Below are 19,218 nucleotides of genomic sequence, written 5' to 3'. Positions count from 1 at the left end.
ATGTTCTAAAAGTTTCTCCACTGCCACATGACTGTATTTCCTCCCCCACATGTTCAGTAGATGGTGCAATAGGAAGATACACATTTAACTGATGTTGTTCTCCAAAGGAACTTACAATGTTAGTCTACCTACAATTATTTACCCATTTGTATAGCTGGGTTATTTTACTGGAGAGATTTAGGGTAAGTACTCTGCTCAAGGGTACTACAGCCACAGGTGGGGATGGAACTTGCAACCTTTGGAGTCCAAAGGCAGTAGGGCTAACCATTATGCTACCAGCTGTCCCTGTTTGATCATTTTTATTTCTTCATTTCATCTGATGCAATTTAAAGCTTTTATGTATTCTAAAATCTGTGCTGCCTCAGTCTTTGCCAACTGTTAGCCAGTCTTTGGCGCACACACACGCACGCGCACACTTACTTTCAGAACCGCTTGTCCCTTACGGGGTCACAGGGAACCGGAGCCTACCCGGTAACACAAGGCGTAAGGCTGGAGGAGGAGGGGACACACCCAGGACGGGACGCCAGTCCGTCGCAAGGCACCCCAAGCGGGACTCGAACCCCAGACCCACTGGAGAGCAGGACTGTGGTCCAACCCACTGCGCCACTGCGCCACCGCGCCACCGCACCCCCCAGTCTTTGGCAATAGATGCTAAATTTAACCCTTCACTTCACACAGTGTTCAGAAGGTCAGAAAGTATAAGTTTACATAAAATTCCCCCCAAGATCATCTTTGAGCACATGCATGCTAGGTTAATCCTGGTGAAGTCGTTTTCAAATGAACAATTTTCACAGCTCTAGGACCAAGGTGGGCAAAGGACTTTTGAGTCTAGTAAATATTCTGAATATTGGATCCAAAGAAGTGAATCATGGATTTTGAAGCACCCAAAACAGATGTGTGACAGCTTCCTATATTTGTTTGACCAACAGATAAAATCTGTTACATTATTAAAGCTAAAGTCTCAAGCCCAAGTCTTAGCTAATTCTAAAGCTCATGCCCAGAATTTAAGATCTGTATTTTGAGTTAATCAGATTTCTTTAAAAAAGAAAAAACAATCACTTGCAGAACTGCATAGTGCCAAACTTTGAAAATATTTGAGAAATTACCAGTTTCCACAAGATGACTTCTCACGACAGGCTGGGAATTCCTGTATAAGTGACTCCTCCAAGTATTTACTGTAAGAGGTAACATTTTTTATTCCGCGATACCAAATAGATTAATAATGACCACAGCAGCTGTTTACGACACTGCTCCTCAAATAGAAGTAGGGTTTTGAGAGCTGAGTACGTGTAGCGTGTCCCGAAATGCTTCACATCACCGGCAGCTGAACCTCAGCTGGACTGGACCTGCATGAGCCAGGAAGATCCGGCGCGAGCCTAATGTCCCCGGATCTTGGACAGCTCACTCAACTGTATGCATTCAGTTCCAAGCAACAGCAGAGAATCCCAGTGGCAGTGGGTCGTGACTCAGACAAGCTTTTGTGCGCAGAGCTACCTGACCTCTGGACACATTAAGCAGCAACTGGCTTTAGCTATAATGTTCAAAGAAACAACTTAACATTTTAAATCCCCACACTCCTCTATGTAAGAATCAAGGCAGGACATATAGATATAGAGTATTTTCTATCCAAAAGCTATACACAAGCCATAGATAATAATTAACTAGCTGGCCAGGGGGGAGGCCTGCAGCACGGATAGAAATTCAGTCATGATATGAATCGGTTTGGACCCTGCAAGGCAGTGCCAGCCTACTTCTTGAAGTGATGTGCCACAGGTTCTTATAAGGAAGTACTTTTGAGGAAGGAAGGGGATGGGCCAGTGGGATGTGTTTGTTTGTTACTATGGCTGTCACCCTTGGAAATGAGCCAGGGAGACGTGATCACTCACCCATCTCGAAGGGCTTGGAGTGGACAGCTCAGTTCCCTGTACGCGCTGCAGTCTATACATAGGAACACTTGCAGTCACGTATGCACGAAAGCAACAGAGCAACATGTTCTGAGACCATGGGGCACCGATGTTGAAAAAACTGGCCAACGACAAAAAAAAAGCAGGTTGCTACAGTGAATGTAAACACTGTCTATCTCAGAAATTAATCTTCTTACAAATGCATATGATTTGTACTTCACATTAATGTATACATTGAACATACTTAATTTCAACATGTTAAGAATTAAACATTTTCTTTGAAAGAGAGCCTGTGTGAATTTTAATGCTCTTGCAATACATGACTGTGCATGGGCGAAAGCTTTCAACATCTGTCCAGTTTCGGTTTACAGCTTGACCACATGGTTCTCTTTCTGCTGGGGATGGAGATGGAATGAGCCACCCCACAGATGACTGGGCCCCTCCCAGCAGATCTGTGTGTAAGGCTGCTAACCAGCCGTTTCTTTGACAGTATGCCAATGAGCAGTGGGCCAGTTGTTCTCCTAGCATGGCCCGTGTCCAAGTGCCGCCCTCCTCTGGATATAGCACAGACCTCTTTCACCTGTGAATAAGCCATTAAAGTGCCTCGCCCTGCTATTCTTCTGTGATGCTCCACTATTTGCATATCCACATTGGGATGCTTTTCTTTGCAGGGGTTAAGATTCCCAGAACAACCAATGGAGACCACCCAGACTGACCTCTTTGTGCCCACGAGGGGCTGCCTCTTACTAAAAATGGCAATGTGGCCTGTGAAACGAGACACATACCAACTGACCCAGAATACACCGCATAGCCCGCATACTTTCAGCAGTAAAAATTCACTTGCTTTCAGTGAAACAGACTCGTACTGGTACCTTTTATACAAGGCCCAAAACAAGGTCAACAGTCTTCACTGAGGTGGGAGGTACACCTGATTCTATTCAGCTCTAGGAAGACTGTCAGGCTGAGGGTCACTGTAGGTTTAAAACAGCTTGTTGTGTTTTAATGTTTGCTCCTTGCCAACAAGTCCGGACGCAGCCAAAGAGAGCGACCCAGGATCAGGAGCGCGACCGTGTGACCGGGCGCAGGAGGTGGTGAGGGCTAGCTAACTGAAAAACAAGCCTAACCATCAGTACTTCGCAACTGTGCGGGGGCGTGAACTATTTCTTGTGACAGAATTACACATGTATGAGCACATGGTATTGGGAATGTTGTTGGCGAATGCTGGTGCGCTTTAAGAATTCAAAGCAATCAGATGGAACAGCAGCTGCAGTTGTAGCACACGTTGGAGACCACACTCTCTGGCAGAGGAGAAAGGGTATCGTAAATTGCATTATTTACTGCTTATTTACAACATTTTCAAGGGTTTCGCTGAGAAGGGTGAAAAACTACAATAATGGCCAAATGGTACGTCACCCTTCCCTTGACAAACGCGATTCACAGTTTCCCTGAATTGGATATGTGTTGTACGTACATTGTTACTGTGGAATATTAAGAAAAGAAAGTGCAACTTCGTGGCATTCTCTGAGTGCTCTCCTGACTGTTGCACAGTATTCTTCAGTTCGGTTCCCCACACGGTTACTGTGGTAACAAAGGTCACAAGGTAGGTATGTAGACCGTATCCTTCTAAGTTTTCAGACAAGTTTCAAGAGAACAGAGAAAAGCAGAGCAGAACTAAAAAAATACACACAACATTTTGACCTAGCATATAGACATACTTTCAATGTATGAAGGGAATCAATGCACTCATCTTCTTCTTCATAAAGCTAAAGTAGGGGGGGAGGTAAATTTTTTATTTTTTAAAAATGTTTTTTTTAAGGACAAAGATTTTTTTCTTCAAGGCAATGTCTCAAACTCTGACTTTCTTACCAAGCTGGAGGATCTTTGTGACACCACCGCACTTCAGTTCTCAGCAGAGGAAATGGAAATCTGAGGAGCCCACAACAGAGAGGAGAATTGACCAAACTGAGTGTTCGTAACATGGACCAAACCATTACAAGAAATAGATGAGGGTCAACACCTCCATATGACACATTATGAAGAAGATAATAGAAAGTTACTCAGTGCTTTGCCTGGTGTGAGATCGACTGACAGCTCAGACCGACCTCCTGCAAGGTGTTTAGGGAGCTCTGGAAGTCATCAGTCTCTGAGTACTGGAGCCCACAAACAGCAATTTCACTACAGCAACTGTGAAACCTATATACTTACTGACCTTAATCTACCTTTCACTTCTTTAAGAAAACTGATACATCAGGCTTTCACAGTATGGTGTTAGCACTGTGTAATAGCATAATAAAGAATAAGTCAAGTTTCCCAATTAATTAAGGAAAAAAGAGTTTTTCATTCAAAGTTAATTATTTTTTAACTTCTATATGTAAAATGACTTAAGTCAATTGTTCTCTGAAAATTTCTATCATGTGATCACCTCCTGTTTTCCATAGAATGTGATATATCTATGGGAGCAACGCACAAATCTATCAAACTGCTGTATATACCTCACTAAAACTTGAACTTCAGAAGAATTCACTGCACATCTGAAACAATATTAAAATTAAAAAGAAAGCAGAGGATGCGTAATTATGTATGATAAAAGTTATTATTCTGACCTGAAATATCCAAGCATTAGTCAAAAGATTTTAGTTTAGATTAAAAAACTTGTGTTCCAACTTGACCATTAAAGCAATTAAATAGAATACTATGAACATCAGCAAGTCGAAATACGTGGGCCAAGAATAGGCAACTTCGAAAATTTTCTTTTATTTTGCTTTAAATAAGCTACTTCAGTTAAATGTGTAATTTCAGACACACCACACCCTACAGTATTTTTGTGTTTAATAATATCTTTGACTTTCTATACATCTGCTTAAATTTAACAAGTTGCATAATAATCACAAGTACAGGAACAACAGTTGGGTGGGTACGTGCCAATCAGTCAATGGCAGCTCTTAGTGACCACTGACATGGTCTTCATAGTAAAAACAGGTACAGTGGTTTGCCTCTGCTTTCTCCCATTAATAAGATAACACACACACACACTTTCAGAACCGCTCGTCCCATACGGGGTCACAGGGAACCAGAGCCTACCCGGTAACACAGGGCATAAGGCCGGAGGGGGAGGGGACACACCCAGGACGGGACACCAGTCCGTCACAAGGCACCCCAAGCGGGACTTGAACCCCAGACCCACCAGAGAGCAGGACTGTGGTCCAACCCACTGCGCCACCACACCCCCAGATAACATACAATTAAACCTTATTGTCAGACTGATCTGAAATTTGTTCAGTATCTTAACAGCTTTGTCCTTCAAGGGCGATAACATATTGCTCATGGGCCATTGGAACGTCGAAGAAAATCCACACGAACACAGGGAGATTATGCAAACTCCGCAGAAACAGAGCTGGATTGGAACTCCGCTCCAAACCCAGAGGCCAGGAGTTGTTAGGCACCAGCTCTACTTGCTGTACCACTGTGCCAGTTTGACAAAAAGACACTTGTTGAACTGTGATTACTCTAATGACTGTTACTGTAAGGTAACCAATGAATTCATTTTTCATGCTATAGGTGTGATACATGACTGAACTCAACAAAATATTTTATACTCATGTTTATTAAAATCTAAAAAATAAATAAACTAATTAAAGCATTAGACTGAGTGACACTAAATGACAGTCGTCTACATAAAACTTAAATACATCTGTGTATTATTGCATGGACACTGACAATGGCTGTCAAAGGCTGGTAATGTAATTCTTAAAATGGCATAGTAAACAAAACTTGAAAGGTGATCTTACCTCTGTGACTTCACCCTTCATGACAGAACATCCAGGGTTGATTACGTATGGCAAAGTCAGAGACAGAATTTCCCCAGAATGCATTTCATGGGGGTCAACACGACGGTTTTAGACAGTGTAGCCGATTAAGTGTTTGGCATCTTGTGTAAGACAGAAGAGGGATCAGATCATGTTACGTGACAGAGAAAACGTGAAATAAAATAGAAAGCACAAGGTGTTCTTCCTGAATTAAAATTGCATGTTGGAAAAGCAAAAGGTTTGTATGGATTAAGACAGAAATTAACCTCTTGGAACAAATGTTAAATGCATTGGCCTACAGCTAATATACCTTTAAAATAAAGATATTACCTGGTGTGCTGAGTTAAAATGTAGCACCTTACGAAACAGTTTGTGAAACCTTTATAATTATCACCATTTCTCCATTAATTGCTGTTAAAGTGTGGTTTGAGTTTTGATAAAATCATAGATAAACAAAATCTCAGTGATTATTTTTGACATTTATTTCATAATTATTCACCCATTTACAGAGCAGGGTATTCTTATTGTACCACTCCAGAGAAAGTATGTTGTCCAAGGGTAAAACAGCAGCAGTGGGTTTTCAAACTGCTGACCATAAGACTCCAGTATGAGAGTCTTTGTCTCCACATTACCTTCTTACCAACAAAACTGCTATTCTATGTTGACATAATGTAAATACACAACATCATACTCAGTTGTTATTGTCAGGCCAGCTAGACATCTTTCAGCTACCACCAGATGCCTTATGTACTCGTTTCAACACACCTTTCTCTGCTGAAATAAACTGGAATACTTATCTTAAAGTATTGACCATAGGGTACATTAAAAGCTGTTTGAACCCTTGCCTTCTTCCACGTGAGCACACAATACAGCCCCCACAAATAATCCACCAACATCTGTGGTTTTTCATGTCTATATAGAAAACACTGAATAAATATTAATTGCTCAAGCTGGAAAAGACATGCTGATTTCTTGGATAACAAAGTGTATTAAAGGAGTCATCGTTTCAATTTGTTTACCAACAGATTATCATCTTTACAATACAGATACTGTATGTCAAGGTACAATTTACTCTGATCTGCAGAGGTTTCAAACGATATGTGTGGACTGCCTAGAAAGGGTTAAAAAAGTTTTTATAAAGACTTTGGCTTCAACCATTCTACAGTCATGACCTTAGACTACACATTGAAGAAATACAATGTCACTGGACAGAAACAGTTGTTTAGAGAGGAATCCGCCAACATACCCCCAAAACCAAATGAATCAGAAATTAACTTACAGGAAGTCTCAAAACACAGACCACCTTCTCTCCTGGTCTTCAGTTTGATCCACAAACTTACACTGTACAATCTGCTACTTTTGTATTTCCAATCAATTAATTGTATAGGCAGCATTTCCTGCACTGTGCATTGACAAAAAAACGGTGGTACAGTTGCATCACGACTTAGGAACTGTCCTGTAACAAATTTTTTGCTGTTACTAATTATTTTATCAGAAAAAAGAGGGTCACCGTCCGGAGTGGAAGGTTTCATGACGATAGAAAAGGCTTTAGCTCATTTCATGTTTAGTCACTGTTTAGTGACTAAATAGTCCACGAGGCTTTTACATGTTATAATTCGTGAAGAAAAGGTCAGCTACCTAAATATCAATTAGTGAGTTTTTCAAAAGAGTGGACAAGATGGATAAGACATACAGAAGCTGTAGAAGATGTAGATGATCCAATGGCTTCTACATGTAGCAATTTTGAGCTTGTCAATAAAGCGTTGCTTTTCCATCATCCAGCTTTCCAGCAGCACAGTTGTTGTCTACCATTCCAGGTAAATGTCTTGGCTGGCTCCGGAAGGAAGCGGCGGACCCAAATGCAGAGTGAAAGTCGTGGTTTATTCAGGGAAATCCAAGAGGTGAGGTCACAGGACAGGCAATCGGTTTTCGAGGCGCGAACGTTGTAACAAGGACAATGCAAGAGGCAAGGTCGGTAAACAGGCAAGTGGTCGATGATCAAAATGAGGCACGAGGATTGAGGAGTAAGGGCATGGGATAGGGAAAGGACTAAAGGATCAGGAAGGAGTAGCGCAATGGCAAGGAGGCCGCAAAAAAACAAGGCTGAACAAGGTTCCGCGTCAGCTCCTGGTCTGTACCCCAGTCTGAGTCGCACCCCAGATGTTCCGCGTTGGCTTGGCGGTGTGGGCGTGGCAGTAAATGGCATACAATTTACATTATTTGTAAAATTTCTTGTAAGTATGGTTTTATTTCTTATTATGCATGTATTGGGTATTAGGGAATTTCACTGGATTTGTGGGGGAGAAGAAGGGATTGAGGAGCTGAAGGTGAGCACCAACACAGTGATGGGCAGTGGGCACTCTGGGCAGGTTTTTTTATTGTGCGTTCTTATTTCCATGGTATCATTAACACTCCTATCAAAGAGAAAAATGCTCTGTCTCAGTCCTGAACACACCGATTGTTGCGTTCCTCATCAAACCAGGTATGTGAACAAACAAGCCTGCCTCACCAGAGGGAGGTCCTCCACTGTCTGCAATCTGCTACGTGGGAGAGAGTCCACAGTGCTGCTCCGTGCATAACCGAAAAATACATTTGTTGCCTCCCACCCTGCAGACCAGTCTGCTCTGTTGACTTGATTTTCATTTACATTTATGCATTTTGCAATTTCCTCTAAAGTGATGTACAACTCAGAAATGCATTTCACCAACAGATGGGAATTATAGATAACCTGTAACTGTAACCAGACAAAAATTTAGTTTGATGCCACTACTGCAAAATGAAGTTCCACTATCTGCTAAATCTAATGGTTCACATACGTATTTTCAGCACAGACAGCTAATGCTGATTTAAGGTGTTCAATGTCAATGTGAAAAAGTACAAATGCACTTTTTGAGAAAGTAAAAATGTATTTTTTAAAATAAGACTGTGTTACTATAATTGCAGAAAGAAAGATAATTCCAAAGGGTTCATAAATGTTTTCTCACAACTATAAATAAAACTATTTAAACATAAAGTTGTAAATAGAATTTACAGTATTCAGAGTTATAACAATAGCCAACTAAAATAAGATTGGTTGAGCTTATTTATCTGAAAAGCAATCTGCAATGTAGATGTTTATAACATCTGTACGTCAGCCTCAAAAGAAGCTCATGCCACTTCTCTTTCAGGAAAACCCATGCGCCTGTACAGCAAGTAAGAGAGACCACATGACTAATTCCCTTCATGAAACTGACCTGTAATCATTTTTATTTGCAATTTACATGCAGTCTTCCAAACGTCAATACCGTACAGGTTAGTAGTAATACTAAAAAAACTTATTTCCTTTTTAAAAACTGCAATGGCAAAGACTGAATTTATAAATATGAATGACAAGTATATTCTAAATGGATCAGGAACAAAAGTCACAATGATTTGGGAGAAGCTGACTGGTTACAGAAAAAATCATATGTTCTAGGCTGGTATGTATGGCTGAGAATGTTTCCACACAGATTTCAGACTGGCACACTTGAGACGTTATCTAGAGTTCCAGGCGGCCATGGCTGAGGAGAAATTTACACACCGGGTTCCAGATTGGCATGGTTGAGCTGGGCATACTCCACAGAACCCTGCTGAGAGAAGCAAATTACAGGTTCTTTCATGGCCCTCACAGTCAAATTATTGTATAGATTTCTCGGAAAAAATAGAAGAAAATGCCAAAACGGTGAAGTTTTATTAATAAGGAGATAACCAAAAAAGTAGCTTTGTAATGTAATTATTCTAGTCTTAAAAAATCCTCAACCTCAACTTCTACACTTTACATTAAACACTTATTTGATGGACAATAAAGCTATTGAATCAGCCTTCAACTGCAACATCAGTTTCCCTGTCTGTGCATGCCAGCGTTTTCTGGGACTGAATCACATAGTCACTATGGCGATTTGCGTAAGACTTCCTCTCGAAAGTACTTTATCCAGAAGAACTAACAGCGCCCTTTACTTACAGCATCGGTATGGTCGACAGCACCTGTGAAAACAACAAACATCTTGTTCAGGAAAGGAAATCTCCTCCTCTATGTTGGAGGGACCACAGAAACCTGTTTCCTCCTCCTTGTGGGTGAACAACAGGCCGTCCATTTCAGGAAGGGGAGAAAACTTCCTGTTCATTAAACGCAATCCCTGACAACTGCTTCTTTTTCCATGTGCAATTATTAATGTGTGTGATCCTGTGGGCATTCATTACTGGTACCAATGCATTTGTTTTCATCTTTCTTCCTTGAGGACAGGCATTATTTTTACAGTGCGGATGCCTCTTCCATGTGTCCGAATGATGTTTGGTACCCTCTCAATATAATTTAATCGTATACAAAGGAAGGAAGGATGATGATTGGCTTATTTGTCTTTAAGAACAATGGTACGATATTGACAGGCTGTTTAAGGGACTGCGTGCTTCAGCGTCATTGTAATAACAGGAACTTCCCTGAAACGGGTATAGGAAATGGACATCTGGCTACATTTCTTTTCATTCTGTTCCGTATTTGCACCAGGCAAGTAGTTATGTGTTTTCTTAGCCATGGTCAGCATTTCCATGGCATTAGATAAACATGGCAAAGGCTGCCTCTTATTGGTGTGAGAAGAGATTGGTGCACCCTTAGGATTCTGGCTAACCTTCAGCAGAGTTCTGGACCTCGCTGTACACCACATCCGTGCCTTTCCTTGGCAGAGCTGTCAAACAAACACATGAAGATGTCAGCACACGTACAAGGAACTGACAGTGTTACACAACGTCAGCTGGGGCAATGAGTAGTACTGTGGTTAGGGCTGCCATTTTTCAGTCTGAAGGTCCCGAGATCAGAACCCCCCCCCCACCTCAGAGTACTACCCTATTTTACATGCCCTCGGGCAAGATTTGACTCATAGTGACCACCCTCATGATTTCCTTGGTAATGAAGTACTGTATGGAAGTTGTTTACCATTAGCTTCTTCCATGTATGACTTTGGGTTGCAAACGCAAAGAGAGAACATGCAAATTCTCCACAACTGAGCTGGATTCAAAGAAGTATCTCAGCAGCCGTAAGGAACCAGCGTTTCCCAGTGTGCCACTGTACACTGAGCACCCGAATGTGCTCTACTAAAAATACACTGTGTGTCAATGGGTACATAACAGTGAATAGCTCATTATTGTACAAACCTAACACTGTAAGAAGCCTGGGACAAAGGCATCAGCTAAACAAAGACCAATAAAATAAGTCTTATGTCACCACGGAATACATTTGCTAAAAAGAGTCCTACAAGAGGGGGTGCGGTGGCGCAGTGGGTTGGACCGCAGTCCTGCTCTCCAGTGGGTCTGGGGTTCGAGTCCCCTTGGGGTGCCTTGCGACGGACTGGCGTCCCGTCCTGGGTGTGTCCCCTCCCCTTCCGGCCTTACGCCCTGTGTTACCGGGTAGGCTCCGGTTCCCCGTGACCCCGTATGGGACAAGCGGTTCTGAAAATGTGTGTGTGTGTGTGTGAGTCCTACAAAAGACTGGATCTGACCACCTAATAAAAATATCAGGTTAGCAACTCTCTTATTCTTATTGTACCAGGCAAATTATTGAAAAGGAAAGAAGATCAAGCTGCCTGTAAAATTATTTTTTTGCTCAGCAGGCATAAATGAACACTTTATTCTGTCATCCATTTATACAAGTAGGCACTTGGAGAGGCATTTCAAATTTAGTATCTTAACCAAACACTACAAGTGCAGCCCTCTTCCTTGAGTACAAACTAGCCAACAACTCAGTTTCTTAACCGTTAACCACTGCTCTTACCGCCTGATGTCTCCATAAGCTCCAACTGGACATGTTCAGTATATTCCAAATCTGGCTTGTCAGTAGTATCCTCACTGCTCTGATCTTCTGAGTCTGTGTCACAAATGCAATAGATGGACATGTTTCAATGTGATCTTTCTAAAATTGACCAACAAAGAACCACTGGCTGTCTCCACAATTTTATATTTGTACAGCTTGTTATTTTCGCTAAATTCATAAATTGTAAGCACCGCAGTTTAAAGTCTCGCCCTTCTTTACTCTGATGCCATGTTCCTTGTTTTCAGTAACAATTTTATTTCTTGTAGGACATGGTTGCTCAGCCGAAACACATTTAGTTAGAGAAGCCTGCAAAATCACACCGTGTCAAGGAATATGCTTATATAACTTAGGAGATTTTTTCCTTTTAAACATTAATAAACCATTATGTATTTCAAAACCTGACCCTATTCTGCCATTTACTTATTTAGTTGTACAGCATATGCTTTCTCTGAAGAACTTCTGACTTTTTTGTTAACAGAACTGACAATGTTTATGTCTGCCGCTTGCTGTAGGATACCAGGAGCGCTCCTTTTTCTGCAACTAACAACCTTCTGAAGTTCAAGTTCTAACCCAATAAGACACCAGGTGCCAACTCGATGAGCTAAGGGAAACTCACTGGAGTCTGATGTGTTCTCGCTCCACACGGTTTTCCTTGTGTCATCACTGTCGACTGTAAGAGAAGGGAACAAGCGTGATTCATATGCCACTGCAGCCTTTCCCATCAAGATCACAGCTCTGCAAGCTCACAGAGACCTCACAGCTCAGCCAATGACAATAGTTCCTCAACATGGCCCATCACACAGCAACGATCGCAGCACTGGCATATTAGTGGAGACCCTACCTTTGCTGTAGCTGCCGGAACCAGGCCTGATACTCACAGTCACAGAGCCAGATTCGTGTTTAGGCTTTGCAGCTTTTCTAAGAAAGGGCACAGAAAATCAGAATGTTTGTGGACAAGAAATAAGACTACTGGATTTGTGACAAGTTGTGAGTCCACCATGTTTCTCCCTTATCTTTCGGCAAAGCGAAATGAAAAGCTTAGTGAGACAGAAAGGGACGCAGCAGTCAACTCACACGGACAGTTCTGTTTCCGACTTTTTTCCTGTATTAAAGACAAAATAAGAATGCACTCTCTGACTTTCCTGAGGACTTGAACATGATGGATAATGCAAATTCAGAGGAACGTGGATAAGTCTTTACCTCGCTTAGCTTTGCACAGGAAGACCCCAGCAATAACGGCAATGATTGCTAACAGAATAAAGATGCCGATCAGGACCTTCTTCCACTTTGCAAGCATTACTGAAAAGTGAAAAAAAGTTGCTCTCTCATGTGTGCAGTACAGATAAACTCACAAAATATTGTTTCATAGAGGGAAAAGAAAAATGTAAAAGATGTAGGGATATCTGCAAATATAAATACCAAATTTTGGTCTTGAGAAGACGACACTGTAAAACACAGCACAATGCTGCCCACATCCTCTCCTAAATGATAAAATTTCCTTAACCCTGAGGTTACATTTTTGAGGAAAATGTTTTTACAAGCATAGTAAACAGACAATGTGGGAGCATTTACTCCTTTCGAAAAAGTTTTTCAACTTTTGAAAAGGATACAAAACTAAAATCCATTTTTACTTTTTTATAAACTTCCTTTTTATAAGCTTTGGAGTTTCACTAGTATGGGGATAGTAATCATGTCATATGAACAGCAATCATTAGTTCATAATAGCTTTAAAAAAAGAATCAGAGTGATGTTCCCAAATTGAGAGGAAAACAAACATTGTGTTAGTGTTACAAACTGTTATTGTGCATGCGCATGTCACTGTGTTACTGTGTGCTTGTAACTGTATGACTGCTTTTGTTTGATTGTGACGGCACTGTATAACTCAGTGACACTGTGTGACGTTGTTAGTGTGTGTTGGTGTATAAATGTATGACTGTATGCAGTTACATTCAGTCAAATATTTGAGTTCACCTGCTTGATCTCAGACACTGGTTGTTTGAAGAGCGGGCGTTGGTCTTATGGACCAATAAGCTAAAATGTGAAATATTATATGTGACTGAGTATTTGTAAGACACAGAAAGTGTGCCTGTGTGGTTCCTATTTTTAAGGATGGACGAGCCAGTGTCATGGTCTGGGGTTGCTTTCCTGGTAATAAAGTTTGTGATCTTCACCAATACATGGCAATCCCAACCAGCATGTCTATCACATATACTTCAGAGATATACCATTCCATCAGGATTACAGGTAGGTCGGCAGTTCTTTAGTCTTCAGGAAGAAAATGAAGCAAACTCAAACTAATGACCATAACGTAAGATGTTGGCAATTACAAAAAAAGTGTACTCAAACTTGTGAGTGGCACTGTATGTCGATGCCCAGGCCTCACCTCTGACAGTTTGTGGGTTGCTTTGCATGGTCTCATTGGCCGAGTTAACGGCTTCACAGTAGTAGGTGCTGGCCTTCGTGATATCCTTCGCTGTGTAAACTTCCTCCCTGTGCTTTGTGTGCAGGGTCCACAGCACCACCCTGTCACGATACCATGTGAATGTGATGGGGAGTGAGCCTTTTTCGACACTACATTTGAGTTTCAGATCATTGCCCTCTTCAAGGTCAGAAATGGTTTCCAGTTCTGGCCTGGATATAGGTTCTGTGGGGAAAATAGGGGAATCGCCAATGAACACCTTTAGGCTGGGCTACAACCTTCTACACAGAACTACAGGAAAAGAGGCACAGCTGCTGTTTTACACTTCACTCTTTCAGTTCACACAGAATGTCATGGATCGATCAACCAAGGGGGCCTTACCTATTACTGTGCCATTAAGTGCTAGACCCAGCTTTTTGGATTGGTGCCCACTGTTCTGAGCATCGCATGAAAACTCTTGGATTTCCTCCTTGCTTCGGATGGACACATTGAAGACAGCCTCATCACTGGATGAGTGCACCGTGTAGACACCCACAGGCCGCTGCCTTTTCAGCAGTGTGTAATTGATGGGGAAGCTGCCCTTTTTGCTTCTGCAGAGGATCGTGAACGGCTTGTTCAGTACAACCATGCCACGTGCCATGATCAGCGGACTGGAAACCAGCTCTGGAGAAAGACCGAATCACAAGACAGACAGGAGAATGGACAGAAGTGTAGAAGTGTATACACACAAAGAGCATAGAGGAAAGGAAAACAAAACCATGATTCAAATCAGCTGATTTTTTAAAGACTGATGTATGTTATGCAAAACATAAGAACATGAGTGGAATTACCTTTCACCTTTAGAGCAATCACTGAGCTATTTTTGCGAATGGTTTTGGCCACAGCCTGACAGGTGTAGTGTCCGTTGTCAGAGGGTTTTGCAGTATTTATCCAGACAGAAAGAAGTTCATTGTTCTTGTAGATACTGTATTTTACGTCTGTCTCCGTTATTCTTTCAGAGGAAATGTTTGCACTCCGGCAAGTCAGAGTGAATTGCTGTCCTTCAAATACCTCCGGAGGATCCATAGTCAAGACAGGTTTGGAAAACAGCTCTGTTGGTTTGAGACAGAGGTCAACAGGAGAAAACTGGGATTTACATTTACATATTTACATTTAGAGGGGGTGTGGTGGCGCAGTGGGTTGGACCTGATGCTGATCTGGGGTGGATCTGGGGTTCGAGTCCCGCTTGGGGGGCCTTGTGATGGACTGGCGTCCCGTCCTGGGTGTGTCCCCTCCCCCTCCAGCCTTATGCCCTGTGTTGCCGCGTTAGGCTCTGGCTCCCCGCAACCCCGTATAGGACAAGCGGTTTCAGATGGTGTGTGTGTATTTACGTTTATTCATTTAGCAGATGCTTTTCTCCAAAGCGATGTAGCTCTCAGGGAAAAATACAATGATTACATTATATCAACAGAGAGCAGGATTTATATTAGGAATGTAATAGAGAAATTTTACTAAAGTGATTTTGGTTGCTTTCCACCAATGAACATTGTCAGTGATGCATATACAAATGTTAAGCTCTAATATGATACATGTTCTTAAAAGAAAAAGAGTCAATATCTGACAACACCATGTCAGGTGAATCATTTTAGACCTTTATCTCTCTGTGGCCAGTAGTAGTCATGTTTCAACCTTTTTCATACAGCCCATGTTCAGAACTGCTAAGTTAATGGATTCCACAGATCACCCTCACCTGCCACGTTCACTGTGACTGAGCTAGTCTTCTGCAAACTGCCTGTCTCCGATTTACACGTGTAATTCCCAGAATCCTCTGCCAGTGCCTTCTCAGTTTTCCATGAGGCATATTTGGGTCCGCTGTGCAGAATCATGGCGCCCTTGTTCAGGAAGACTTGGAGTTTTTGAGAGAGAGATGATGGGACTTGTTCTACGTCACACTGAATTTCCAGCCTGTCACCTTCAACGAGCCTACTTGTTGGCAAAACCCCAATTCTGGGGTTAATGTTCAACTCTGCAAATATGAAGAAGATGGCAGTTGGAGGAGAAGATATGAGAAAAGGGATGGACCTGCATCAACTCCAACATTCCCCCAGAACTGCACAGATACTTACCTCTCACGGACACTATCTCTGTTTTGCTGTTGTTTGACTCCTGGCGGAACTGGAGCAGGTGAACATTACAGTGCAAGTACTGCAGTCCTCCACCTTCCAGCATCAGCTGAACCTGCACTGAGTTGTTATGGCTGCACTGCTGATGGACCTCTGTTGAGTTTGCATAAAAATTGAAGCAAAAATTCCCAAACTCATTGGGAGCAGAGCACCTGGCAGTCAGCTCCTCTCCCTCCGTGACACTCTGTTTCTTCAGGTTCAGGATTGGAGTCTGCAGACCTGGGAGTACGCACACACACCCAAACAATGTAACAGCAACATATCCAGGTAATTTAGTTATTCTGTGTAAATGCAGTGCAGTACAGTCACGTTTAAAGTAAGATCATTTTGTTTTTAAAAGAAATTATTCTGCCCATCAGACCCACTGTGAAAGGGACACACCTGAGACGGTAAGTGTTTTGGAGTTAGCCTTTTTTTCTCTGTTCAGGATTTTGATGGAACAGTGGTACTGTCCAGAATGAGCTGCCCTGGCAGGCACGAGCAGATGAGACAGGTGTAGGGCGGTAACATTTTTTGAGTACACAAGGTTCTGATCCCTGTAGAAGCTGAACTGGAAGGCGAGGGGTGGCCCCTCGCCTTGGCTGACGTCAGCTGTGCACTGCAGGGTCACGTTGGTCCCGCTTTCCACCTTTGTGCCTGGCAGAATCTTCAGCTGTATGCTGTTTATGATGAAGACTGCAACACAATGCATGGCATGGTGCCGTCACATGGGAAACACGTCATAGTACGCTTGCTAAAAGGGCACACTGAAATTCCCATTCCATGATCTGATCAGTACGTTGCAGAAAAGAGTTATATTTTTCATAATATTAAACTGTTGACGTTCCACAGCTGAGTAGTTTCAGAGGTTGGAGTGGAAGCCCAGGCCCCGGGGGATGATTGTTAAAGTCATGGAATAAGTGAAGAATAAACGTGACCAACAAGAGGAAGGAAAATCTTCGCTTGGGCAAACGTGGTCCTATTGTTGAACTCACAAAGACAGTGAGGTGGATGCTTCAGCAGAAGCTTTATTAAAGCAGCTGGCATGGTGAGATAATAATTCAGAAAACACTCTCACCACCATAGGGTTAAGCAGGTTTTATCCAGGGATTAAATTACAGCATAAATTATATATCATAGGTGATTTTATAGCCCCATTCACATACAAAGTAGCCTCAAAGCAGTAAATATAATAAATCACGTTGACACTTCGGTAAGTAGTTTTGCTTTTCTTTATGTTAAGCTGACTAGTACATATATCATGATGTACCATCCTGGTAACAATAGTACCAGGGCGACAACATGCAGAACCACGCAATCCTGATCGCGATAGTACCCCAATTTCCCGAAGCCCAAAACCAGACTTTTAAATCAAACCTACATTGTGCACCTTTGACCCAGAACCGGAAGGCAGGTCAGGTTAGACTGACCATGGAGTTTTGCTTCCACAGTAAAGAGCTGTCTAGCAAGCAACAAGGGATGCTGTATCACAGCTTACCTCTGATTCCTAGAATTAGCGACTGCCTGGAAACTGCGCAGTATTACTAAAGCCACAATCACCACAAACTGCTGCTTCCAGGACTCAAAAAAAGAGCGTACCAGTCCTGTTCTGACCTGTGAAGTCATATTTCCATTGGGCTCCACATGTCTACCCTTTGGAAGGTCTGAAACCAAGAAACTGCATAATCTTCCACACATGAGAAAAGTCCCAAGCTGGGTGGCAGCATAGCATGAAATCAGCACAGAATATCTCAGTCATGCCAACCCAGAAGAGGTGTAACTTTCTTTCTTGTCCATGTTTCCCTTACTTACCAGTCTGAGATCCAGAGCCTTGGCCTGCACCTGGGTGGTAGAGAGAAAATGGTAAAAAAGAACACTGGTCAGTAGGTGAAGGCCCTTCATTTACTGTAATCGCTTTAGGTGAATGCGTGAAGCGCTTCGTGGATCCTCACAGATGGAGAAGAGGGCAGAGAGAAGCAGGTGATGCAGCGAGGGTGCCATCCTGAGCGTAGTGGCTGATGCTGTGTTCCTCTCTCTCGCACACTCGCACGCGCACACGCATGCAAGCGTGCATGTGCGGACACTGGCTGTCGGTTGAGAGTTATCGGGAAAAACTAGTGCGCGACGAACTGCAGGGGCAGGGAAAAAGGGCTCTGTCTCCACCCACAGCAGGCGCAGGGCAGCAAAGATACCATTCTTTGTTTCTGTTCAGACAGGAAGCTACAGCAGCTTCCTCAGGATGTGAACGCTCCAGGCCTTCACTGTGTTAGAATTTTACTGGTGGTCAGGCATGGGCCAATTATGGCACTGCCGTTACATGTTAGGAATTATTTGTATTATTTTGTCGTTTAGCAGACACCTTTATTCCAGTTCATCTACATAGCCAACATTAAAGCATAACCCATTTTCAGTATAAAATCACTTACTGATGTAATTCAGCTGAAGCATCCTGGCCAAAGTTTCAGCTCAAGGAACTTTGGCTTTGGGACCAAAAATGCAGCTCCTCTGGTCACAAATTCTGAGCTGTTTTAGAATAATAGTTTCACAGACTGATGCCATCAGTACCTCATGCTGAACACTGGGTGGCGCTCCTGGCACACATACAACAAAATGGGACGGGTCTCCATGGCAACAGCATGGCTTCACAGGGCAGCCGCTTATGACTTTGAATAATCATAAATACAGTGACATATAACGTAGCTGAACAATAGGACTTGTATACTGGGTAATATATTCTTCATAATGCATTGTGGATTCTTATTCAAAAATGTGCAGTATTGTTGATGATAATTTTAATGCAATGTTTGTTTTCTGTATAATCATAGTAGATCTTCATGATTAATGGTGTAGAATAATAACAGTAGAATTATTAAGCATTATAAATGACTGCATGGAGATATCACTATTATTATTTTCTTGCTTAGCTAACAGTATTGCCCAAATCCACTTATTTTTATACATTTCTAGATCCTGCTCCTCTACTGGAGCAATTAGTGCCGAGTTTCATACCCCAGGGTAACAGCGCAAGAGCTCTGCCCAGACTTCAATCAGCAACCTTCAGGTCACAAGTAGTGCATCCTGGAAAATATGCCACCTGATAACAGCAAGCAGTGTTTTCCCAGCCCTC

General features: G+C 42.4%; 1 protein-coding gene across 3 annotated transcripts; it reads right to left on the bottom strand.

Moving 5' to 3' along the window:
• Positions 1–7,566: 7,566 nt before the first annotated feature.
• On the bottom strand, positions 7,567–18,260 carry pecam1a (platelet and endothelial cell adhesion molecule 1a). Of its 3 annotated transcripts, none has more exons than XM_029254382.1 (16): positions 18,044–18,259; positions 17,904–17,933; positions 16,494–16,787; positions 16,056–16,331; positions 15,680–15,955; positions 14,781–15,041; positions 14,332–14,613; positions 13,915–14,175; positions 12,732–12,830; positions 12,606–12,633; positions 12,373–12,449; positions 12,148–12,201; positions 11,493–11,585; positions 10,354–10,410; positions 9,690–9,712; positions 7,567–9,318 (listed from the first exon to the last, which is right to left on the bottom strand). In XM_029254382.1, the coding sequence occupies exons 1-16, from the start codon at positions 18,090–18,092 to the stop codon at positions 9,262–9,264; spliced, it is 2,217 nt and encodes a 738-aa protein (XP_029110215.1). In that variant the 5' UTR covers positions 18,093–18,259; the 3' UTR covers positions 7,567–9,261. The 3 variants fall into 3 exon arrangements, with proteins under 3 accessions (XP_029110215.1, XP_029110216.1, XP_018612828.1); XM_029254383.1 differs by having other exon boundaries at positions 7,567–9,315; XM_018757312.1 differs by lacking the exons at positions 7,567–9,318; positions 9,690–9,712; positions 10,354–10,410; positions 11,493–11,585; positions 12,606–12,633 and having other exon boundaries at positions 18,044–18,260.
• Positions 18,261–19,218: the final 958 nt, after the last annotated feature.

Source organism: Scleropages formosus, chromosome 8, assembly GCF_900964775.1.
Source record: "Scleropages formosus chromosome 8, fSclFor1.1, whole genome shotgun sequence".
Lineage (NCBI taxonomy): Eukaryota > Metazoa > Chordata > Actinopteri > Osteoglossiformes > Osteoglossidae > Scleropages > Scleropages formosus.
Note: the sequence above shows the minus strand (reverse complement) of the source record. Positions and strands in the feature narration are given on the sequence as shown.